General features: G+C 45.7%; 1 protein-coding gene across 1 annotated transcript in view; it reads left to right on the top strand.

Annotated features, from left to right (window-relative positions):
• Positions 1-26,535, top strand: part of AIFM1 (apoptosis inducing factor mitochondria associated 1) — a 94,421-nt gene extending 67,886 nt beyond the window's left edge. Inside the window, exons 12-16 of the mRNA XM_068114000.2 lie at positions 15,910-16,050; positions 16,393-16,535; positions 22,257-22,381; positions 25,439-25,644; positions 25,844-26,535. Coding sequence (XP_067970101.2) covers positions 15,910-16,050; positions 16,393-16,535; positions 22,257-22,381; positions 25,439-25,644; positions 25,844-25,924 — 696 coding nt within the window. The 3' untranslated portion in view covers positions 25,925-26,535. The remainder of the gene's footprint in view (positions 1-15,909; positions 16,051-16,392; positions 16,536-22,256; positions 22,382-25,438; positions 25,645-25,843) is intronic.
• Positions 26,536-26,759: the final 224 nt, after the last annotated feature.

Raw genomic sequence — 26,759 nt, 5'->3', positions numbered from 1 at the left:
TTGTTACTCTAATAGTACAATTGGTGTTCCAAAATTTGGGCTAAATAAATTTAGTCCCAGGTTCGAATCCAACTCCTGACAACCAATTGTTACAGACACGACTTTGATGTTAAGGTGGGCCGAGCGGAATGGCCGTCGTGTCCGCACAAATTACCCGACTATACTCGACGTTGACGAAGTCGCGTTACGCTGGCTCAATAAGAAAAAGAAGACACCCGGCTGGGTTATAAAATGACGACACCAGGGATACGGTTCTCAAGACCTCCGGAGGAGATTATATTCGTTACGGAAGGTCAGATTACAGGGACGAGAGGTACAACATAGAAAGACAAGCACTTAGACACAATCTTATATTATTCCCAACAGACGACAGATAAACGGGACAAAGCTGACTCACACGGGGATTGATGGCTAGGAAAGGCAAGGTAGCGATGGCTCCAGGTGCACCTGGGCTCGGGGCAGGATCAACACGGTTCGGTCCAGAGATGCGGGGAGGTCTCGTCGCAGCGCTCAGAGGTGACGTTCTTTCTCAGGCCTCTCCAAACTCAGGCGCATCTGTTTCAGCGCTCGCAGGTCCTTCTTTCTTCCAGCTGGGGGCGCATCTGACGTCACATCCGGCGCGTGGCCGCGTATATCCGGCGGGGAGTGACACGCCCTCGGCTCGTTAGCTCCGCCTCGTGGAATCGGCACGTTGCTTCTCATTGGGTGCGTGCGGGGGGGTTTACCAGGCTCCGCCCTTGACGAGGAGCTGACAAGGAGCCCCTTCGTGGTAACCCCGTGGAGCGCATGGTCTGGAGCGCATCGTCTGGAGCGCATTGTCGATGGCGGCGAACCGAGCCGGTGGGAGGACGCACACTCCCCCCCCCGCGCAGCGCCGTGCCCCTCTGTTGTTGTAGACGGGGAAGAAGATGGGAGGAGGTATGGGAAAGGTCCTAAACTCACTACTGGTGCCATATAATCACATTCTGGTGCAACGAAGAGTCATAATTAATGGAAACGAGGCCTTAACTGACATAGACTAAGAATAACTAGCAAGATGTCCGAAAGTTGTCTACGTGTGGTGCGGTGGACCTGGGCACGACATTTAATGGGGGAATAAGGGGAAGGTCGGCTCTACTGATTGTTGTTTACAGACAATGGGACTAGGGAATGGGGGATTGGGGATAGTTGGGGAGTATTGGGGAAAATAGGGGAATATTTACAAGCGGATATGGAGGCCAAATTCCATATTCGCAACAATATATATATATATATATATACATATATATATATATATATATATATATATATATATATATATATATATATATATATATATATATATATATATACATATATATATATATATACATATATATATATATATATACATATATATACATATATATATATATATATATATATATATATACATATATATATATATATATATATATATATATATATATATATATATATATATATATATATACATATATATATATATATACATATATATATATATATATACATATATATACATATATATATATATATATATATATATATATATATATATATACATATATATACATACATATATATATATATATATATATATATATATATATATATATATATATATATATATATATATACATACATATATATATATACATACATATATATATATATATATACATATATATATATATATATACATATACATATATATATACATATATATTGTTGCGAATATGGAATTTGACCTCCATATCCGCTTGTAAATATTCCCCTATCTTCTCCGATACTCCCCAACTCTCCCCTTACCCCATTCCCTAGTCCCATTGTCTGTAAACAACACCCATTAGAGCCGATCTTCCCCTTCATTCCCCCATTAAATGTCGTGCCCAGGTCCCCCGCACCACACGTAGACAATTATAGGACATCTTGCTAGTTATTCTTAATCTATGTCAGTTAAGGACTTGTTTCCATTAATTATGACTCTTCGTTGCACCAGAATGTGATGATATGGCACCAGTAGGAGTTTAGGACCTTCCCATACCTCCCCGCATCTCTTCCCATCATCTCAAGCTCCAACAACAACCACAACAACAGCGGCTTTGCGTCCTCACTCCGGCTCGGTTGGCCGCCATTGAACATGTGCTCGACGGGGTTACCCAGAAGGGGGCTCCCTGTCGGCCCCTCGTCAAGGGCGGAGCCGGTAACCCCCGCACCCAATGAGAAGCCATGGGCCGATGCCATATGGGGCGGAGCTAACGAGCGAGGGTGTCACTCCCCGCCGGATATATACGCGGCCCCGCGCCGGACGTGACAAGAGATGCGCCCCGAGCTTGGAAGGACAAGACGCCACCCTCCCGAGCGCTGAGCGACCTCCCCGGCATCTCCACCAAAGTCGCGACCCACGAGCGCTGAGCGACCTCCCCGCATCTGCTGGACACGACCGTACGCGATTCTGTCCCTGAGCCAGGTGCACCTGAGCCATCGACTGCCGCTTTCCTGGCCATCAAACCCCGTGTGAGTGAGCCTTGTCCCGTTTATTTGTGGTCTGTCTAGGGTTAATATAAGAGTGTGTTTAAGTGCCCACCTTCCTATGTTTCCCTCTTGTCCTTGTAATCTAACCTTTTTCCGTACGAATATACTTGAGAACTGAACCCCTGGTGTCGTATTGTGTCATTATAACCCAGCCGGGTGTCTTCTCTTTCCTATTGAGCCAGCATAGCGCGATTAGTCAACCCCGGGTGCAATCGGGGTAACTTGTACGGATACGGCGGCCATCCCGCTCGGCCCACCATACCATCAAAGTCGTATCTGTAACAATTGGTGTCGAGGAGTGGAATTCGAACCCGGGACTAAATTAGTTAGGCCCAAATTTTGGGAGGGAAAATCGATTCGGAGCGCGTTTCCCGCGCGAAATTATAACGGCGAAATTTGAATTTGTTTTACGAAAATAAAAAATAAAAACCGAATTTTGAAAGTCGCGCTATGGCGGATCAAGACGGCTGGGGTCCGGTAGGGGAGAGTGAAGCAGGGTCGGTCCAGGACCAAATTGAGGGACATGAGGAGAGCGAAGCAGTGAGGGCGGCAGGTTCGCAAAATAGCGCCGTCACGCACGAAGTAGCGGGCGCGCAAAATGGCGCGCTCGCTCACGTGGTTGAAGGGTCCCAAAATAGCGGCGCCGCGGAGGGCGAGCCTGCGGTGGCGGCTGGGGACGCTGGGCAAACCGGGTTTGACCTCAGATTATTCTTGACCCAACTGAATGCAAAAATGGATAGGATGGAGGGCCAAATGAGGGTTGATAGTGGGCGATTGAGGGTTGATAGTGGGCGATTAGAGGGCCAAATGAGGGGTACCGGTGAGGGATTAGAAAAGAAATTTGAGGAGTTAGACAACGGGATAAAAGAAGTAAAGAATGGGTTAACGGGGGTAGAAAACAGAATGGCCGCTCAAGAGAATCAGATAGAGGGAGTGAAACATGGGTTAACGGGGGTAGAAAACAGAATGGCCGCTCAAGAGAATCAAATAGAGGGAGTGAAAAATGGGTTAGAGGGGTTAGAAAACAGTATGGAAGGCAAATTGAGGGACATGAGGGACCAAGCGGAAAGGGAAGTTAAACAAATGGAGCAGCAGATAGAGGGGGTCAGAATGGGGGTAGAAACCAAACTGGATGCTCACAGGGAGGAAATGGAGCAGATGAGGGTGGCATCTGGGCAGGAGATGCAAGAGATGGGAGAGGAGATCAGAAGAGGAGTGAGTGAGGAGGTCGGAGGAGTGCGCGAGGAGGTGAGGCACTGTAAGGAGCGCATGGAGAAGGAGGTGAGAAAGGGGACTGTAAAGTTACAGGGGGGCATAGAGGTCCTGACGCAGGAGGTGGAACAGCTGACGGAGGGACAAAAAGAACTAACCGGTATTAGGAGGGTTAAAAGTGACACAGAAAGAACTAAAAGACGACTTAATAGCGACAAAGAGGGAATGTCAGATGGTACGTGAGGGACTGACAACAAGGCTGGACGAGGTGATAGAGGTAATGGAGACGAAGGACCGACAGGTAAGGACGCACATGGAAACGGTCAAGGTAGCCTTGGAGGACGAGCTTGAGGAGACATACCAGGGAATAAAAGAAGTGAAGCACAAATTAGAAGAAGTGGAAGAAGGGATGAGCGAAATTAAGAAGCGACGGAGAGGGGATAAGAAAGAGATAAAAGAGGAGATAAAAGAATTGGTCCAAAGTCTGTGTTTGGATCGTGATGATGTGCTCATTAACCGGATGAGGGATTCGCAGGTGATGGAAGAGAAGCGAAGAGGAAGAGGACCCGGTGTAAGTGGTGACCAATATGGTCGTGCGTATGATGCGCCAGGGGATTTAAGGAGCTTGGGGGTCGAGATGGACCCGGGTGTTCGTGAGAGGCCGTTGGTGAAGTGTGCGACAGGTCTGGTGTGCGAAAAAGGAGGTGTGCGAGAAAATCCGACTCTGGGGTGTGTGAGGAAAAAGTGCGTGCCAAGGAGTGAGTGTGCTGGCGAGAGTGAGTCGGTCGTAGCGCGTGTGCGAGGGAGCACGTGGAAGCGCGGTGTGGTAAGTGTTACAGAGGGTGTGACGGGAGAGTGTGCGCAGGAGTGTGCGCGAGAAAGGTGTGTGACGGACAGGTGCATGAGGAAAGAGTGCGCTGTCAGAAGTAAGGAAGAGTGTCCACCTGTGGTGAGTGTTACAGAGGGTGTAACGGGAGAGTGTGCGCGAGGAAGGTGTGTGACGGACAGGTGCATGAGGAAAGAGTGCGCTGTCAGAAGTAAGGAAGAGTGTCCACCTGTGGTGAGTGTTACAGAGGGTGTAACGGGAGAGTGTGCGCGAGAAAGGTGTGTGACGGACAGGTGCATGGGGAAAGAGTGCGCTGTCAAGAATGGAGGTGAGAGTAGTGAGAGTGACGAGGAGAGTGAGTTAGTTGTGACAGGTGAGCGAGGATGTACACCTGGGATGGAAGGATGCACACCTGGAATGGTAGAGCGTGAGTGGGAATGCACGCTGGAATTGGTAGTGAGGCACGTGGTTGGGTGTGCGAATGAGGGCACACCTGTGATTGTCACAGAGGAGGGGGCGCGAAGAGGTGTATTGGTGAGGTGTGCTACCAACGAATGTGTGCCAAAGTGTTCGGTGGTCAGGTGTGTGACCAAGGCTGTGAGTGGAATGGGTGTACCTGGGTGTGTAAGGAACGGTACAAGGAGAATGGGAACAGCTGCATGTATGAGCAAGGAACGGGCTGCGGGATGTAAGCATGCAGGTGAAGCATCGACGTTAGACGGGGTAGAGTTTAGAACGACTTATAGCCGAATCGGGCCCTCGGTGCGTGCTGGGCCTCGCTTTGAACGGCCGCGTCCGTGCTCCACTAGGGGGAGCGGGCAGCCCGATAGGAAGGGTCGTTATGGCGACCACGTTTTGTTGAGACGTGCCGGCAGGTCGAGATCGGGACATTGGATGGTTCCGTGCCGAGATGGTGCGTGGGATCTCGGCCCGGGTAAACCTCCTTCCCTGCACCGAGTGCTGGACGCATCCAGCCGCTGGCACAAAACAACCAGCATCCATTGCTTGGCTTCACGAAGCCGGGCTTTGGACAGGGAGTGGCGCACCGAGAGGTATTAGTGAGTCGACTGGGTGATGAGGTTAGTGTTTTGGACCCAAAATTAGAGAAAAACAAAATTTGATGATTGGCAAAGGATTGGCAGTAGTGATTGGCAGATGATGGGCAGTGATTGGCCAAATTTTTGATTTGTTGAAATTTGATGTGCAAAATTGGTAGTGAGAGACCCCCGATGTGGTGGGATGGCAAATCCACCATCCCTCACAGGTGGGGGGCAAAGGAGCAATAGTTTATGGGGTGTATGGCAGTGAAAACTAGCCCGGGTGGGTTAGGATATGGTGTGTAGGGATCTAGAAGATGACAGTAGGTAACGTTAAGGTTAGTTAGTGACTGATACCTGTAGTGGGGACGCAGGTAGTTTAGTGTGGTTGATAATGACGAGGGAGCGCAATAGTTAAAGGGACGACTGGGAAGCGCAAGTTTCAGAAGGGAGTAGTTAGCTGAGATGATGCCGTGTGAGTGAGGATTGAACAAGTGTGATTGCACAGGTGTGCAACTGGACAGGTGTGTGGAGCAGTGTATGAGTAGTGAGTGTGTGGATCAGCGCGAATGCGCTTGGGGAGAGAAGGGTGCAGGTGGCACCAGGTGTGAGAGCACAGGTGTGCAAGTACAGGTGTGTGGAGAGAGTTGGAGTAAGTGGTACGGAGTGGTGTGCATGGTGCGAAGGTGTGGATGGGGGAAGAGTGGACCCCCTTTCACGAGCACCCGGGGCGGGTAGTGTAAGTGTTAGGTAGAGGGTGCAGGTAAATTGTGGTTGAATATTGGCATTTGTGGTGCGGTTGCAGAATGGTGTTGTGAATGGGTGCATTAGTGTTGTGGAAATGGCTGGGCGTGTAGCCTGTTAGTGTGTGTAGTTGGTTGGGCACTCCACCACTGTGAGGATGTCGGCCAGGTGAGGCCGCAGGTGGGCTCTGGGAGCCGGTAGAGTTGTGGATGGGGCCCGAGGATCCGGAGGACGGACCCGGGTAGCCCAGTGCCAGAGAGGGCACCGAGTGGGGAGAGTGCCAGAGGGCCTTCCCCAGGTAGTTAGGTTAGGGCAAGGAGCAGGTAAGCTCGGAGGCAACTGCAGTGGTGGAGGTGTGCAGGTGGGTAGACCCACTGGGAGAGGTACACGTCGCAGCCCTGAAATTGTGCGAGGGCACCGAGAGATGAATCGGGGGAGTGAGACCCCAAATTGAAGAGCACCACAGTTTGGCCAATGGGAATTGGTTTTTAGAACCCATAGTGTAAGAGGGCCAATGGTTTGGCCGGAGGAAGACCCCGGGTGGTGTAAAGTTGTTAAAGTCATTTAGGAAATAGTTAGGATTGAAGAACCTGTCGCACCATACGCAGCCACTTACCTGTGGTGATGATGATGACTCCACACCTGTGTTTTCTTTGGTTGTGTTGCAGAAATGAGAATTGCTGTGAGGATTTGTGAGACGCATCACGACGTGGATGAGACATTGGGGTGATTCCATCTCTCCCTCCCTAGGAGGGACTGATGATGAATTGGTGATGGCAAATTTGGATGTTCAGTTGGAGATGGCAAATTTTGATGAGAGTTGAAAATGGCAAATTTGATTGGTTAGGAGGGAGAGAAGACGAATTTGGTATATGGGAGGAACGGGGAAGACAGTAGGGATGTTTGTTGATTTGTAAAGTAGATGTTTATGAGTAGTGTTGTGTTGTGTGGATGCAGTAAGGGGTAAGGGAGGGGCCATGTAGGTTACCTGGTGGGGGGGGGGCGTACGATAGGAACGTACCTGTCTCACCTGGTTCCCATGTGCCCCCAGTGTGCATTACCTTACATTGCGTGCACTTTTGCGCCCTTACCACCTTACTCACTTGTCTGCTTCTTTTGTCTCCCACCTCCGAGGATCTGGCTTTGGGGTAGAGAGAGAGGAGAGAGAGGTGCTGGCTGCGCAGTTGTGGGCCTGCACTTTCGCTGTTCGCTGCCTGGATCGGTACACCATATGGACCGCAATGTTTGTGGCCACCCACAATGGACCGCAGTTCGTTTGCGGCCAAGCACCACCCGGGGATGGACCTATGGATCAACGTGGCACCTATGCCATACAGGTGAACCACTAATAGTTAACACCACCAAGTGCACCACAAGAAGAGCAAGAGACACCTGCAGGGTTAGGGGTTGTTGAAGTTATTTTTATTCCAATGAACAATGGTGACTGCACCGATTGGTGGTGGGGTGGTGCTGTTGATGCTCGGAAAGGGTGCTCTGCACGTTATTAAAGGCCGTCGGCCACAGAGCACTCGTGGGTTGGTGTATCGATGTTGGCAAGCGCGCTCTCTCTATGCATAACATCTGCATGTGTTCCTCCAAAAACAGGTCCTGGATCGTAGTGTAAATAGCAGCGTAGTCTTGTAAATAATGCTCCCTACCGGCTGTATGTTTAGTTTGAGGATTCTTTCCGGATTCGGTTATCCTGTGGGTGTGTTTCTGAGAGGAGAAGGGTGCAACGTCGCAGGGGGACATATTTACTCATTTGTGAATATCTATAAAACTGTCGCACTCAGGGTAGAGTTAATAGTAGAGGGAACTACATTGCGTGCCACACTAAAGTAGGTAAAAATTTATCGGGTCGGGACGCCCCGAGGGTAGAGAAGGGTGCAATGTTGCGAATATGGAATTTGACCTCCATATCCGCTTGTAAATATTCCCCTATCTTCTCCGATACTCCCCAACTCTCCCCTTACCCCATTCCCTAGTCCCATTGTCTGTAAACAACACCCATTAGAGCCGATCTTCCCCTTCATTCCCCCATTAAATGTCGTGCCCAGGTCCCCCGCACCACACGTAGACAATTATAGGACATCTTGCTAGTTATTCTTAATCTATGTCAGTTAAGGACTTGTTTCCATTAATTATGACTCTTCGTTGCACCAGAATGTGATGATATGGCACCAGTAGGAGTTTAGGACCTTCCCATACCTCCCCGCATCTCTTCCCATCATCTCAAGCTCCAACAACAACCACAACAACAGCGGCTTTGCGTCCTCACTCCGGCTCGGTTGGCCGCCATTGAACATGTGCTCGACGGGGTTACCCAGAAGGGGGCTCCCTGTCGGCCCCTCGTCAAGGGCGGAGCCGGTAACCCCCGCACCCAATGAGAAGCCATGGGCCGATGCCATATGGGGCGGAGCTAACGAGCGAGGGTGTCACTCCCCGCCGGATATATACGCGGCCCCGCGCCGGACGTGACAAGAGATGCGCCCCGAGCTTGGAAGGACAAGACGCCACCCTCCCGAGCGCTGAGCGACCTCCCCGGCATCTCCACCAAAGTCGCGACCCACGAGCGCTGAGCGACCTCCCCGCATCTGCTGGACACGACCGTACGCGATTCTGTCCCTGAGCCAGGTGCACCTGAGCCATCGACTGCCGCTTTCCTGGCCATCAAACCCCGTGTGAGTGAGCCTTGTCCCGTTTATTTGTGGTCTGTCTAGGGTTAATATAAGAGTGTGTTTAAGTGCCCACCTTCCTATGTTTCCCTCTTGTCCTTGTAATCTAACCTTTTTCCGTACGAATATACTTGAGAACTGAACCCCTGGTGTCGTATTGTGTCATTATAACCCAGCCGGGTGTCTTCTCTTTCCTATTGAGCCAGCATAGCGCGATTAGTCAACCCCGGGTGCAATCGGGGTAACTTGTACGGATACGGCGGCCATCCCGCTCGGCCCACCATACCATCAAAGTCGTATCTGTAACAATATATACATATATATATAAATATATATATATACATATACACATACACACAGTGGAACCTTGACTTACGAGTGCACCAACTTACGAGTTTTCCGAGATACGAGCCGTCGCTCGGGCGGTTTATTGCTTTGAGATGCGAGCCGAGATTTGAGTTACGAGCTTTCGCCACCCGCCACCAGGTGGGTTCCGGTCACGTGGTTATCTTTCCGTGCAAGTATCTCTGCCGTATATCGCTGCATTTTTGTTTTCGCATGTTGGTTATTTTGAGTTTACGCCACCCGCCACCAGGTGGGTTCCGGTCACGTGGTTATCTTGCCGTGCAAGTACAGTATCTCTGCCGTATATCGCTGCATTTTTGTTTTCGCATGCTGGTTATTGTGAGTTTACGCCACCCGCCACCAGGTGGTTTCCGGTCACGTGGTTATCTTGCCGTGCAAGTACAGTATCTCTGCCGTATATCGCTGCATTTTTGTTTTCGCATGTTGGTTATTTTGAGTTTACGCCACCCGCCACCAGGTGGGTTCCGGTCACGTGGTTATCTTGCCGTGCAAGTACAGTATCTCTGCCGTATATCGCTGCATTTTTGTTTTCGCATGCTGGTTATTGTGAGTTTATGCCACCCGCCACCAGGTGGGTTCCGGTCACGTGGTTATCTTGCCGTGCAAGTACAGTATCTCTGCCGTATATCGCTGCATTTTTGTTTTCGCATGCTGGTTATTGTGAGTTTACGCCACCCGCCACCAGGTGGGTTCCGGTCACGTGGTTATCTTGCCGTGCAAGTACAGTATCTCTGCCGTATATCGCTGCATTTTTGTTTTCGCATGCTGGTTATTGTGAGTTTACGCCACCCGCCACCAGGTGGGTTCCGGTCACGTGGTTATCTTGCCGTGCAAGTACAGTATCTCTGCCGTATATCGCTGCATTTTTGTTTTCGCATGCTGGTTATTGTGAGTTTACGCCACCCGCCACCAGGTGGGTTCCGGTCACGTGGTTATCTTGCCGTGCAAGTACAGTATCTCTGCCGTATATCGCTGCATTTTTGTTTTCGCATGTTGGTTATTTTGAGTTTACGCCACCCGCCACCAGGAGCCAGAGGCGGAGGTGGTTATCGCTACAAGTGAGATTAAGGAAATGTTGGGAATGTGGGAGAAAATTTCAGAGTTTATTGAAAAGAAACACCCTGAAAAAGTTGCAACAGGTCGTGCGTTGGCGCTGTGTAACGACACTTGCCTCACTCATTTTCGAAACATTTTGAAAGGGAGGAAGAAACAAACCTCGTTGGACAGGTTTTTCTTGAAACGCCCTGCAAGTGAAAGCGAGGAAAGTGTGGCGAAAAAGGCAAAAGTTATCCCCTCCACCTCCGCCAGCATCTTCGTCTGATCTTCAATGTAAATACACTTAATAAAACCAGTTTATTTCTTTACATTGTCTTTTATTATGTACAGTATATACGAGGTCGTGCTTGTTTATACATTATTTGTTATTTATAAAGTACATTTTTCTTATTTAAAAACACGTAACAAAAAAAATTGGTGTGGTTTTTTGGGGGCTGGAACGGATTAAAAGCATTTCAATGCATTTTAATGGGGAAATTTGATTTGAGAAACGAGCAATTTGAGTTACGAGCTCGGTCACAGAACGAATTAAACTCGTAAGTCAAGGTTCCACTGTATATATATATATATATATATATATATATATATATATATATAGTCACGTGAAAAAGTAAGTACACCCCATGTAAAGTTTTCACTTTTTTAACATATTTCAACATACAGCTATTTGATCTTCATTTCAACAATATTGATAGATGAAGGTGATTTAACAAATATCATGAAACATTTACATTTTGTAGTCCATTGTATAATTTAAATAAACATAAATGGAATTTCGCATGTGGAAAAAGTAAGTACACCCTTGGCTCCAATAGGTGGTATTGCCCCCTTTGGCAGAAACAACCTCAAGTAGGCGTTTCTTATAACTGTCCACCAGTCTCTGACATCGACTGGGAGAATTTTTTGCCCACTCCTCCATGCAGAATTCTTTCAGCCGTGCGATGTTTGAGGGGTTTCTTGCATGCACAGCTTGTTTCAAATCCCCCCACAACATCTCGATGTGATTTAGATCCGGGCTTTGACTTGGCCATTCCAGAACCCTCCATTTCTTTCTTTTCAGCCATTCCTTGGTGGATTTACTGGTATGTTTACGGTCATTGTCATGTTGCAAGGTCCACCTTCGGTTGAGCTTGAACTTTCCAACAGATGGCCTCACATTATCCTCAAGCACCCTCTGGTACAATGAATAATTCATAGTGGATTCTATGATGGTGAGCTGCCGAGGCCCTGATGCAGCAAAGCTGCCCCAAACCATAATATTTCCACCACCATGCTTTACAGTTGGTATCAGGTTCTTGTGGTCAAATGCTGTCTTTGGTTTTCACCAAACATGTCTTCTGGTACTGTGGCCAAATCGCTCTACCTTTGACTCATCTGTCCAGAGCACATTGTTCCAGAAGTGCTGGTCTTTGCCTAGGTGTTCATTGGCAAACTTTAGTCTTGCCCTGATGTTCTTTCTGGAGAGCAAAGGTTTTCTCCTGGCACACCTCCCATGTAGATCAAATTTGTGCAGCCTCTTTCTAATGGTAGACTCATGCACTTTGACATCAACAGTGGCAAGAGCTACCTGAAGGTCCCGTGATGACATTCTGGGGTTCTTAGAAACTTCTTTCAGCATCTTGCAGTCTGCTCTCGGGCTGAACTTGCTGGGGCGGCCTGGTCTGAACAAGTTGGCAGTTGTTTGGAATCTTTACATGTATATATATTGTTACGGATCTCGGGGGTCGGCACTCCCCTTATCAAGGGGGGGTTAATCCCCTTATCTTTTTAGCTGGCCGACCCGAGTCCTTAGAAGTTATAACGTTCCTTCCGGTCGGTGGTAAATAGGGTTGTTGGTTGAGTCTTAGTCCAATTACCTAAGTACTACCACCGGCCGTGAAGCAAGGAGATAACTCCCGCTCGAACCACGGATACGATGGAATATGCCGAGCGGATAGCAATCCGCGATCCGAGCCGTTAACAATGGGACTAAACCCGATTATAAGCGGTTCCTAATCGTGCCACGTTTACCCAATGGAAGAAAGGATGGATGCGATCGGATTAGGGGAAACCATGAAAGAACAAGGCAATTTATTCACAAATATACAGAAGGAAGAGGAAACGAAAGGATGTACAGGTATGGAAGGAAGAGGAAGAGGAAGAAGCAGAACACAGGGCAGTCTTATTGCAGTCTTAACTTAGGACCCCAGACAAACATACACACTCACATGGGGATTGTAGCTGGTGGATGGTCAGGTAGAGGGTCCAGGCTCCAGTCGACTGGCTCCGCAACAATAGATCCAACAATAGATCAAACAACCGCAACAATAGATCCAGGCTCCGGTCCAGCGGCGAAACCCGGCAGGCAGCTCCGCGCGTAGTTGGACGCGAGCGGACAGTTTATATAATGGGGGAAGCTGGTGTCCTTCGTACGTAATATGTGCACGTTCGTGGTACACGCCCCCTCCCCAAAGTCCTCTTAATCAGCGCCAGCGAGTGAGTCCTTAACAAGCGCTGCCGTATCTTTCCAACAAGCGCGCCTCCGACAAGTCCTCCAAGTAATCGCGCTGCCTCCAACAAGTTTGTTACAACGCGCGCTCTCCCATCCGAGTCCTTCAAGTCCGTGTGCGCAGTCCGTGAAAGGGCTTTGCATTCGCGCTTATATAATGCGAGCAAAGATCGCTCCGCGCGCTCAAAACCACGCCCGTCGACGATCTCACCTCAGCCCTGGTTGGCTGGTGAGGGCTTACCGGCCACGCCTTTGACGGCTGGTTGACATGCCACACCTTCTTCTCGGCGTTCCGCCCCCTTTCTCGGGCCTAACCGCATGGCTTATGGCGGCGTTTGGGCGAGCTTCAGCTCAAGGCAGCGAACGCTGCTGGCAGAGGCGCGTAATGGCGTCGCTTGGAGATGGAGGTCGCAAAATGGACGGAATGGGCCTACTCTTATTTGATCGACGCAACGCAGATTCAATGATTGGAAACACAGCCTTATCTAAAACACATACTGATTAAATAACTGAGTTCATATGGTGGCCTACGTGTTGCTTGTGGACTAACTAGGGGTGCTACCTTTAACCTTTTAATAATGGGATATTTACAAGAGTGTGGGTTCTAAAACCGCAACAATATATGTATATATTGTTGCGGATCTCCAACGTCGGCCTTTTTCCCCTTACCAAGAGGGGGTTAATCCCCTTGTCTGTTACTGACCGACGTGATCCTGAAGTTACCCCGTTCCTTCAGGTCGATATTAGTTAGGGTTGCTGGTCAATTTGGTCCTGTTACCTCATTACCAACACCAACCGTGAAGCAAGGAGATAACCTCCCACCCAAGCCGCAGCGTTAGTGGATACGTCGAGCGAAGCGAGCTGCGACTCGGGCCGTTAACAATGACTCTAAACCCGATTCTAGCGGTTCCTAATCGTGCCACGTTTACCCAATGAGAGAAAGGACGGATGCGATCGGATGGAGAGGAAACCAGAAGGTAGGAAGAACAAAGATGGGTTTATTACAAATATACAGAAAGAAGAGGAAACAAAAGAATGTACAAGAGAGGAAGAGGAAGAAGCAGAACACAGGGCAGTCTTATTGCAGTCTTAACTTAGCACCCCAGACAAACATACACACTCACACGGGGTTTGTAGCTGGTGGATGGTCAGGTAGAGGGTCCAGGCTCCAGTCGACTCCAGTCCAGGCTCCGGTCCAGCGGCGAAACCCGGCAGGCAGCTCCGCGCGTAGTTGGACGCGAGCGGACAGTTCATATAACGGGGGAAGCTGCTGTCCTTCGTACGTAATATTTGTACGTTCGTGCTACACGCCCCCTCCCCAAAGTCCTCTTAATCAGCGCCAGCGAGTGAGTCCTTAACAAGCGCTGCCATATCTCTCCAACAAGCGCGCCTCCGGCAAGTCCTCCAAGTAATCGCGCTGCCTCCAACAAGTTCGGTACAACGCGCGCTCTCCCACCCGAGTCCTTCAAGTCCGTGTGCGCCGTCTGTGAAAGGGCTTTGCGTTTGCGCTTATATAATGCGAGCAAAGATCGCGCCGCGCGCCTCAAAACCACGCCCGTCGGCGATCTCACCTCAGCCCTGGTTGGCTGGTGAGGGCTTACCGGCCACGCCTTTGACGGCTGGTTGACATGCCACACCTTCTTCTCGGCGTTCCGCCCCCTTTCTCGGACCTAACCGCATGGCTAATGGCGGCGTTTGTGTGAGCTTCAGCTCAAGGCAGCGAACGCTGCTGGCAGAGGCACGTAATGGCGTCGCTTGGAGAGGGAGGTCGCAAAATGGACGGAATGGGCCTACTCTTATTTCATCGACGCAACGCAGATTCAACTATTGGAAACACGGCCTTTTCTAAAACACATAGTAATGAAATAACTGAGTTCCTATGGTGGCCTACGTGTTGCTTGTGGACTAACTAGGGGTGCTACCTTTAACCTTTTAATAATGGGCTATTTACAAGAGTGTGGGTTCTAAAACCGCAACTATATATATATATATATATATATATATATATATATATATATATATATATATATATATATATACACAGTCACGTGAAAAAGTAAGTACACCCCATGTAAAGTTTTGACTTTTTCAACATATTTCAACATACAGCTATTTGATCTTCATTTCAACAATATTGATAGATAAAGGTGATATAATATAACAAATATCATGAAACATTTACATATTTTAGTCCATTGTATAATTTAAATAAACATAAATGCAAATTTCGCATGTGGAAAAAGTAAGTACACCCCTAAATTTATCACTACTTCAAATACCTAAAATTAGAATCAGGTGCACCAGCTCAGGTGCAAATGATTAGAACATCGTTGGAGAGGATCTTGGAGGAACATGTCTTACTTAAACCATGTCGTCATATATATATATATGAAGTAAAGATTTGCGGTTGGGAGTATGAGAATGATTTATAATGTGTTTTCCAACTGGTTTAAATCGAACAACAAAAAAAAAATTCCCTCTGTTTCGATCAACACACGTGGTACGTGCATCTGTTGACCTTCCTGAGGAGTGAGGAAGGTCAACAGATGCATGTACCACGTGTTGTTGATCGAAACATCGAGGGAAACAAAAAAAATTATTTGTTCGATTTTAACAGGTTGGACAACGCATTATGGATTATATATCAACACAACAACTGTTTCGAATTCCTTTAAAGTCCTTGAAGAATTCTAGATGGTGAGTGATTTTGGAGTTTTGCTTAATTTCTTTTGTGTATTTGTGGAGATGTTTTGGAGAACCAGGTTCTGCAGCACAAGCCACAGTTTGTGATCTGGATCTCCCCTATTTTGATCGGCATAAAAGTGAAACAAAGGCAACACTTTTCACTTTATGCCCATGGATGAAAACAATCAGATTAAGCAATATATTCAAGTCTATAATAAATCTGATCTACTGATTTTAACTTTTTGACTTTTGCTTGACTCTATGTATTTATGGTGATTATTGTAGGTGAGCACTGACCACCTTCTGGTGGCCGTTGGGTTGAAGCCCAGTTGCGAGCTGGCGAAGAGTGCTGGACTTGAAATCGACACTGAGCTTGGTGGCTTCCGGGTCAATGCAGAGCTACAAGCACGATCCAATGTCTGGGTGGTGAGCATCACGTTTGCAGCACATAAGCTCACCAGCCTTTGGCACATACAAAAAAAATCGATATGGATCATGTTTAGAATATGCAAACTCATTTTAATACCTTCTTTAATAAAGATACTTTACATTTTGTATTATGACCATGTATTATGTAAAAAAAAAAAAAAAAAAAAAAAAAAGGCTATTGCTTCCTTGTACTCCGTATTCATGCAGCTTTTGTCTTCATTTGATGCGTCACAAACCTGTAACTATAATTCTGAATGATAGGCTTTTAATAAGTTGCAATTTATCCTTCTTCAAATATATTGATACTTGTGGGACCGCCACTTTGCAATCCCTATGCAGGCTGGGGATGCTGCCTGCTTCTTTGACATCAATCTGGGTCGACGGCGTGTAGAGCATCATGACCATGCAGTCGTCAGTGGTCGCCTTGCTGGGGAGAATATGGTTGGGGCTGCACGGCCCTATTGGCACCAGTCCATGTTTTGGTACATCATCTTGTCATAAAAAGTTGAAGGATGCTGGTTCTGTCACATATTCGATCAAGTACCTTTCTCAGTGATTGAAATCTGTTGGTAAAGTTTAATTTGATTGTTTCAAGTGGTCCATTGGGTTTCTTGTTTGGTGTTCCCATCATCATATATTGCTCAATTCCCTTGTAATGTGTTGATGTATATGTTGTTTCCTAATGTCTTCATAATTCATGTGAAAGTACACACTGCCGCTTTGGCCTGCAATCTCAGTTTTGCATAATGACAAGCTTTTACAGATGGTAAAGTCAAACAATAGCATGATTCTACTTTGGAAATAATGTAAGTCTGGTGAGGAAAGAAAGGCAGTTGGGGCAAGACCAAATGCATGGAGAGACCAGGATCACAAGGTCCCCAATTTTTTTGTATTTAGGGAAGTCAGTCTGTAATGCACTGCAGCCTCCAACTGATAGTTATCAGTTGCTCTCCAGACCTTGGACAGGACACAACTTCCTCTGTTGTGCTTGTTCTCTCGCCCCCTTGTCTCGCCTTGTGCCCCGCCCCTTTTATCTCCTTTTTCTTCCACCTCTCCAGCCGATATCTCACCTTTCCAACTCTAGTTTCCTCCATACTCATTCAACCCTTTCTCCTTCTTACTCAAATCCACGTACTCACTTAGGGACTTTTCCCAGATTGTTTTTTCAAGGTTTGTTTAATATTATTTAAATATGTTGAAACTTTCCCCTGCAGTGTTTTATTCAGTGGTTTATTATAACACTGTTTTTCTTCCTATTTAAAAGGCTTTTTTCAATTTCCTCTTCAATTCATTCCACTTCAAAACAAAATTCAATCTCTTACAGTCCTTCCTCTCTACATTCTCTAAACTCACCTTCATATTCCACCCCTCCTGTATAGTTTTTAAACAGATCTCTGACTGGAAAATTACAATAAACCCAGTTTGTAATAAATGTTTGTTTTTCATTAATCATCCACTTTTTAACTCCCCCCTCACCACTCCCTTTCAATTCTCCCCCCTTGCCCCTCTCCTTCAAATCTCCCCCCTCACCCCTCCCCTTCAAAACTCCCCCCCAACCCCTCCCCTTCAAATCTGCCCCCTGACCATCTTTCTCCAATTCTCCCCCCTCCTCCTCAAAGCTGCCTCCTCCCCACCTCATCTCCTTTCTATCTCATACCTCCACCTCCTCCAACCTTCTACTTCGCTCTGCCCCCCCCCCCCCCCCACTCAAACAACCCATCACAATCAAACATTTTGTCCTCCCTATCCTTCCCTTTCTCCCAACTCTTCTGCAATCTCTGACATGCTATCAACAGCTCTCCCGACCTCCCCCTCTCACCCTTCATCTTACCCTACCCCTCCCCTCCCCTGTCCTGCACCCGATGCTCCCTTTCCCCCTTCCTTAACGGTATGGACCTCAAACATCCGGGGCCTTCACTCAAACCTGCTTGATCTCTCTATACAGGTTGCTTCTGACAAACCAGACGTAATCTGCTTAACAGAAACTTTCCTCCTTCAAGATGTCTCTGATTCCTTCATATCTTTTTCTGGTTACTCCCTCCTCCGATATGATAGACCTGAGCCTCGTCCTGGTAGTGGGGTTGCTATCTTTATCAAAAATTCTCTTCCTCACTCTCCTTGAACTGCCCTCTCTCCACCCCACCCCCAGGAGTACCTCTGGCTATGGCTTCCTCTCCACTCCCACCTCTTGTTCATATATGTTTTGTACCATCCTCGAAACAGTGATGACTCCATTTATAATTCGCTGTCTGACAACGTGGACCAACTTCTATCCACTCATCCAAACTCTCTCCCTCATATGTGGCGACTTCAACTGTCATCATGCCAAATGGCTTGTGTGGCACCTCTCTCACCAACCATGGCATCTCAGCAAAGGACTTCTGCGACTCATTGGGACTGACACAATCTGTCAATTTCCCGACCCGGATCTCAGTCAACGGAGCATCTTCTCTTCTATACTTGGTTATGACAAACTTCCCTGCAAATGTCTGCTGCTCTTCTTCTGCTCCAATCGGTTCGTCTGATCATAATAATAATAATAATAATAATTCATTTATTTTGTATAGCGCTTTTCCAGAAGCCCAAAGGCGCTTTGACAGAGTGGCAAACATAATGCATAACAATACATGAAAACAACAATTGCAAAAAGACAAGAATCAATAGGGAAATATTTAAAGCAAAAGGAGGGAGAAGGAGAAGAGATAGTCAGGGGTTAAATGCTGTGGGTTGAATGTTGAATGCAGTGTTGAACAGGTGGGTCTTTAGTGATGTTTTGAATGTGGTGAGTGAGGAGGAGTCTCTGATGGTGTGAGGTAGTGAATTCCAGAGGGTGGGAGCAGCGATGGAGAAGGCCCTGTCCCCCCAGGATCTGAATTTGGTCCGGATGGAGGGGGTCAGGAGGTTGGTACCAGCAGTGCGGAGGTTGCGGGTGGGAGTGTGTCTGGAGAGGAGGTCAGCCAGGTAGGATGGGGCCAGGTTATGGAATGGTTATGGATCATGTGCTTGTTAAAGTGGATATCTCTCTGGCCATTTTCAGAGAGCCTCCTCAGCGTCGACAAGTCTGGCATTTCACTCAGGCCGACTGGCATGGTCTTCAAGCAGCCATCAATCATCTGGACTGGTCTGCCATCTCTACTGCCTCTAATATCAACTCTTTCTGGAAATTCTTCCAAAGTAAACTGCTCTCTCTCATGCACAGATTTATCCCATCCCATCTCATCTTCAGTTGTCATACCCTTCCTCCCATCCATGGTACACGGAATCTTGTGGTGAGGCAGTTGCCCTGAAACAACTCGCCTTTAACTCTTGGAAGGCCAATCCAACTGAAGGCAATCTCAGTTCCTTCCACCAAGCTCGGAACAAGTGTGTGTCTACCCTCAGGAGAACCAGGAAGCACTATCGCTCTACTCTCAAGACTGAACTCTCAAACTTGTCTCCTTCCTCCAAATCCTGGTGGCATCTGGTCAAATATGTTTCTGGTGTTTGTTCCCCCTCCATCCCCTCCCTTACCTCAAATGGCTACACAGTTGACGCCACACGTGACAAAGCCGAATGCCTCAACTCTGTGTTTGCCTCAAAATATTGTGTCTCAAATCCATCTCTCTCTGTACCTACCTTAGCCAGTCGAACCCAGCTGCTCCTGGACTCTGTGTCCTTTTCTCCTGACAAGGTGGAGAAGTTTCTGTCAAACCTCGACTCTGATTCTGCAACTGGACCAGACAGCATCAGCCCATGGGTCCTAAAATCCTGCTCTGCCGCTCTTTCACACCCTCTCTCCATTCTCTCACCCTCTCTTTTGCTCAAGGCCATCTGCCATCAGCTTCGAAATCAGCCAACATTACCGCATTGCACAAAAAAGGTGGAAAAACGGATCCTTGCAATGACAGACCAATCAGCCCTCTCCCAATAATCAGCAAGGTCATGGAATAAATCATTGCTTCTGGCATCAAATCCTTCCTCTTCTCCAATGGCTTGATCTCTGATCATCCATTTTGATTCAGACCAGGTCATTCTACTCTGGACATGCTGCTTCTGCTGTCTCAACAATGGATGGAGGTCCTCAATGTCAAACAGGACATCCGAGCTGTCTCCCTTGACATATCACGTGCCTTCGATACGGTCTGGCACCCCGCTCTGCTCACCAAACTCTCCTCCAATGGTATCCATGGAAATCTCCACGCATGGCTTGTGGACTTCCTCTCTGGTCGTGGTCAACGTGTGGCCCTGAATGGATTTCTCTCATCTCCCCTTCCTGTTCAGGCTGGAGTTCCCCAAGGCAGTGTTCTGGGCCCTGTGCTTTTTCTGGTCTTCATCAATGATCTCTCCGACTCTCTGGAAAATCCTCTCGATCTCTTTGCTGATGACTCCACTCTCTGCCGCTCCATTCCTCATCCCTCAGATCGGCAGTCTGCAGCCTCGTCACTCTCTGCAGACCTGTACAAAATCACAGACTGGTCAAACAAGTGGAACATGTCTTTCAATCCTGACAAATATCATACTCTCACTCTGTCTCTCTGAAAAGACCGACTGGATAACCCTCCCATCTATTTTCTCAACAATCCTCTCCAAGAAGTTCTGTCACCCAAGCTTTTGGGTCTCACTATCTGCCATTTTCTTTCCTGGGAAAACCACATTTCCAAGCTGGCCTCCAAAGCCAGTCGCCGACTGGGCATCCTCCGTCGTGCGAAGTCCTTCCTTGGCACACCTGAGCTCCTCACCACATACAAGGCTTCCATCCGCAGCTCAATGGAATACTGCTCTCCCATCTGGGATGGTGCTCCTGCCTCACACCTAGCTTGGCCTCACGCTGTTGAAACCAAAGCTTTCATAATCATTGGAATTTCCCACGATGAAGCGGATTGTGAGGGCCTTTCACTCACTCACCGCAGGCAGGTAGGTGGTCTTTCTGTCTTCTACCGGCTCTGGCCTAGCTCCCCCAGCTCTATCTGTTCTTTGTCCCCCAAATATTCCTACAGGTCGCACAAGATCTGCCAGCAACCCTCTTCTCATGAAAGTGCCAAAATCAAGACTCTCTGCTCACCTTCTCTCTTTCATTCCTCTTTACTCCCTCCTCTGTAACAAACTCCCTCACTCTCTTCCATCCCACTCCTCCCTCCACGTCTTTAAAACAGCTGTTCACCACCATCTCTTGTCTTCCCCCATCCAAAACCTTGATCTTTTCTACCCCCGTTAATTCACCCCAGATCCACATTTTTGAAATACCAACTTCTTTCCTGGAAGTCATAGCAGTGTCCATGTGTTTTATATCTCTACCACCCCACTCCCTCCCTTACCATGCCTCCTCCCCCCCAAGCCCTCTCCTTCTCACAGTTCTCCGGATGTCCCTGTTCTCTACTGTTGTACTTATGTGTTTCGCTCTCTCTCCCCAACTTGTCTCCCGCTCCCTTTATTTCATGTTTTATGTGTCTGTTTTTTGTGTGATTAATGTTGGCTCTTTCACGATCTTGTATACAAAAAAAAAAAAAAGGGATCTTTGTCAAATTTGGTGCAGGTATGTATATTGAGGTATTGATGAACTGATTCGATTTTGGGCTCACGGGGTCAAAGGTAAAAATCCTGGTACCGCGATAACATGTGAACCAATGATGGGATTCTCATAAATTTGGTACAATTATGTAGAATGATGTAATTTTTGATGTATAGATGAACTGATTGGATTTTGGGGTCAAGAGGTCAAAGGTCAAAGTCTAATATTCTATATTATAAAAGGAGCCGTGTTTGTCTGTTTGTCTGTCTGTCGTGTTATAACTTGAGAACTGATTAACGGATTTCAATAAATCTAACCACGGTGGATTCGGGTAACTCCCGGGAGTGTTTGTGATCCCCCAAAAAAAGTTTTGAAAAACTTTTTTATGGGTATATGAGAACGTCTAATTCAAACTTGGTACAGGTATGTACAATGATGTAAAGATTAACTGATTAAATTTGGGGGTCACGAGGTCAAAGGTCACAGGTCATGTCAGGTAAAAATGTAATAACCTGAAAACAGCTGAATGGATTTAAATCAAACTTGCTACAAGTATTATAATGATGTAATAATGTGGGCGGAGGCATATCAGTGGACGTGGAGACGTCGAAGAGTGTCCTAGTTTTCTTGTGATTTTAGTATATCTGGATAATATTTTTAACGTTGGTCCTTAAAACATCGAGTGACAAGGTATTATGACTGTTTGCGTGTGCAGGAGTGATCTCGGCCCTGATGTTGGCTATGAAGCCATTGGTATTGTGGACAGTAGCTTGCCAACTGTAGGCGTCTTTACCAAGGCAACACCCCAAGATACACCAAAGGAGGCCAGTGAAGCATCAGGTATAATTAATTTTGTTGCTTATGCGGTCACCTTTTCTCATTGCTAATTTTCAATTTAGTTTATTTTTAGATACAGTAATTCCTCACTTTAGCGCTCAGGATGCATTCATGGAGAAGAGAGAATTTATCTAAAATGTGCTAAAAAGGGTCATTATACCATTGTTTATATGGAGATTTGTTCCTGACAGTATTATTTCTTGCACATGAGCGATCATATGAAGGCTTCATTGGGGTATCAGTAATCGCACTAATAATACAGATGGTAAACATTATTTTATAAATAAATAAATAAATGTTTTTAAAAATTATTATAGCATCAGTATAAGTATTAACAAAAATGTAAAATATGTACAAACACCAACAACAACAAAAATTTCCGTCGCTCCTATTATGCTCTTACACCTCATACATTGCAAAGGTGGGAGAAGTCTCATCCTGCCGCAAAATGAAGGTGGAGTAAACAGCGTTGATTGGCTCAGAGCATGTGCATACAGTACAAACAATGGCTGCCGGTGTGTTTATTCGTCGAGTTGTTAAATTTAATTTTTGATTTAATTTTTAAGTTATGGATTAAATTTTCTTTTAGGTAAATATTTTCTCCAGAACAAAGCGGTCCATAACGAATGAGCATTCTATGGGGCAGCATTAAGGAACGTATTATTGTAAACCCCGTTTTCTGCATTTTCCTCCCACCAGGTCTGGAAATTGCAGAATATGTAAAGAGTTGGTCTTCTCAACACTTTAGAAAGATATGTTCTTGAGAACTACTGAAGAGTGGGGCAATCCTCTTGGGTTTTTTATGTTGGGGAAAGAATCCAAAAATTACCTGACAATGTGGTGAAAAGGTGAATATAACACCATGTAAAAATTTTAAAAATGAAGATTCACAATTACAACTAGTACGAGCAATAAAAGATTACTTATCCTCGTCCAAACTTGTTTTGTGTGGTTTTATCGTACTTATTTTATAGATGTACTCGCATTCTAACTATACCGTACATATTTTATAGATGTACTCACATTCTAACTATACCGTACATATTTTATAGATGTCCTCGCATTCTAACTTTACCGTACATATTTTAGAGATGTACTCAAATTCTAATTGTACATATTTTAGAGATGTACTCAAATTCTAATTGCACATATTTTAGAGATGTACTCAAATTCTAATTGTACATAATTGATAGATGTACTCAAATTCTAATTGTACATACTTTATAGATGTATTCAAATTTAAATTGTACATACTTTATAGATGTACTCAATTTCTAATTGTACATATTTTATAGATGTACTCAAATTCTAATTGTACATATTTTATAGATGTAATTCTAATTGTACATATTTTATAGATGTCCTCACATTCTAATTGTACATATTTTAGAGATGTACTCAAATTATAATTGTACATATTTTATACATGTACTCAAATTATAATTGTACATATTTTATACATGTACTCAAATTCGAATTGTACATATTTTAGAGATGTACTCGAGATCTAATTTATATATATATATATAAAAGAAAGTTTTTGTTTGTTTGTTTGTTTGTTTGTTTGTCTGCGCACGCGAATCTTCTGAATGGTGAAAGATAGGAGGAAACCTCTAATACAAAAAATGTCTGGACGGGCCCCGGGAAGGTTTTCGGCTAGGTGGCGAGACCGGTCGAGGCCCACCTCGGCCGGGCTGGGCCCATTTCGCAATTAAAAGCCGAGCTGAATTATAGTAGTCAATCTTCTACGGCCATGAGTTAAAGCTGAATTATAGTAGTAAATTCATTCAAAAAGAACTAAAAATGTCGGGGTGGGCCCTGGGAAGGTTACAGGCAGGTGGCGAGGCCGGTCGAGGCCGCTTCGGCTGAGCTGGGCCCATTTCGCAATTAAAAGCCGAGCTGAATTATAGTAGTCAATCTTCTACGGCCATGAGTTAAAGCCGAATTATAGTAGTAAATTCATTCAAAAAGAACTAAAAATGTCGGGATGGGCCCTGGGAAGGTTACAGGCTAGGTGGTGAGGCCGGTCGAGGCCGCATCGGCCGGGCCCATTTCGCAATTAAAAGCTGAGCTGAATTATAGTGGTCAATCTTCTTCGGCCACGAGTAAAAGCTGAATTATAGTAGTAAATTCATTCTAAAAGGACCCGGGCAACGCCGTGTGCTTTCGGCTAGTTGTACATATTTTATTGATGTACTCAAATTCTATTTATACATATTTTATAGATGTACTCAAAATCTAAGTGTACATATTTTATAGATGTACTCAAATTCTAATTGTACATATTTTATAGATGTACTCAAATTCTAATTGTACATATTTTGTAGATGTACTCAAATTCTAATTGTACATATTTTATAGATGTACTCAAATTCTAATTGTACATATTTTATAGATGTACTCACATCTAATTGTACATACTTTATAGACTTACTTTTGAAGAAAAAGAGTGTATTACTGGCTACCACTAGGTGGCATTTGTGGCCTATGTTAGCACATTCTGTGCAGACAAACAGACAGACAGATCCAAATGCATGGATGGATAATATCGCAGGATTTATTTATTTATTCTGCTTTGCTTTCTTTTCTGGCAGATGCACATGATGCATAACACTTATAATACTCATCTGCCTTGTCGTATTATTGTCACCATTCCTTCAAACCACATCAATTTGACACTTTCATACCACTCACTGCCGAGGCAGTTTCATTGGCTAGGGGTGACAGTTCTGGATGGGTGACCACTTTGCAGGATACTTGACCCAGTGTGCAGGAATTTGAAATTTCTTCACTTTGCCGGTGATTGCTCACCTACTCTTCAAAATACACCGTGGGATCTTTGACATTCACAAACTCATGCCAGCAGATGAGACACCCAGGTTTAACATCCATCCTATGGACAGCACACATATTTGATGCCTCACTCTCCATAAGAGCCACTAGGGTTATGGTTTATAGCTGGGCCGAATTTTGATCCCAGGTTGAACAGCTGAGAGGTGAATGAGTAGAGTTTTATAATATTTGAAATACGGATTTGTCAACTTTATTTCCCATTGACAGGAACGAACATTCGTTCAGAAAGTGAAACAGAGCTCGTGGCTGCAAGCCTCCCTGCCGTGGTCAAGACTGATTCGCAGGAGTCAAAACTTCATTCACCACAGGAAGGAGAGGAATATGGGAAGGGTGTCGTGTTCTACATGCGAGAAAAGGTGGTTGTCGGCCTTGTACTCTGGAATGTATTCAATCGGATGCCCATTGCAAGAAAGGTGTGTATTTTTCAATTTAAAAGTTCCTCGATGTAGCTCTCTTGAAGCCATTCAAATTAACATGGATTCATACAATGGTCTGCTCATTGGGTTCATAAATACAATAGGCATAAACATTTTATTGCTTCTTTGCAGTAAAATTGTGGTTGCCTTTTTATAAACCTGTATCAGGATAATGCCGACTTTATTTTTCATTTAGATCCTCAAAGATGGCGAAGAGCATGAAGATCTGAATGAAGTTGCTAAGTTGTTCAACATCCACGATGAGGAAACACTTTGAAGGTTACCAGGGTAATCCCCACAAAGCTCTAGTTTTGTACAAAGGTCTTTGTTTGCCACTGTGCAGTGTTTTAAATTGAATACGCAATATGCGAGCTCATCTGAAAGTACATCTGGCATGGTGGACATGCTGTGCTATGAATGCAATGTCAGCTGTTACCAACAGAACAAGGTGTTTAGTTGAAACAGGTGATCTGAATGAGTGACTCATTTAAGGAAGTGCAGATGTAAATGATGACGTGGTTTATAAAGGACCATATGTTTATGTATACATGAGGGAAGAGAGGAAAAGTTGGGGTGTTAATTGAGGGGGGGAGGGGGGGAGGAAATAAAATGGTGGGGGTGGAGGGAGACAGAATGGGGGTAGTGGGCTTGTAGGAGGAGTGGGGAAAGAATGTAAATGAAGTTGAGAGGCGATGGGGTAAGAGGATCATGTATACGAAGGAGTTTTTGGCATTGTTGGGTGGATTGAAGGGAGTGGAGAGATGTTGGGTGAAGATTCACTCATCTTTGCATTTGGAATAAAATATGGCCTACAAAGCCGAAGTGTCCAGATATAGTATATTGGAATTGTGCCCCGATAAATAAAATGGATGAATTTTCAACTTTAAATGGTGTCGTCGATGTTTTTGCTTTTAACATATTTGTTTTCTTGGATAATTTTTCTTTTTTGTGAATCAGTATAACTCAAAATTTAGGTTTAATTATTTGTTCATTCTGGGAACCATCTACTTATCACAACAACAACAACATGCATTTTAAAAGGCCATTTTCCCTGCTAGAGCGGGGGTTAGCCTTGCGGTCCCCATGACAATCTTCTCCATTTTGCCCTATTT

The sequence above is a fragment of the Myxine glutinosa genome, chromosome 4, assembly GCF_964187855.1.
Source record: "Myxine glutinosa chromosome 4, kmMyxGlut1.1, whole genome shotgun sequence".
Classification (NCBI taxonomy): Eukaryota; Metazoa; Chordata; class Myxini; order Myxiniformes; family Myxinidae; genus Myxine; species Myxine glutinosa.
Note: the sequence above shows the minus strand (reverse complement) of the source record. Positions and strands in the feature narration are given on the sequence as shown.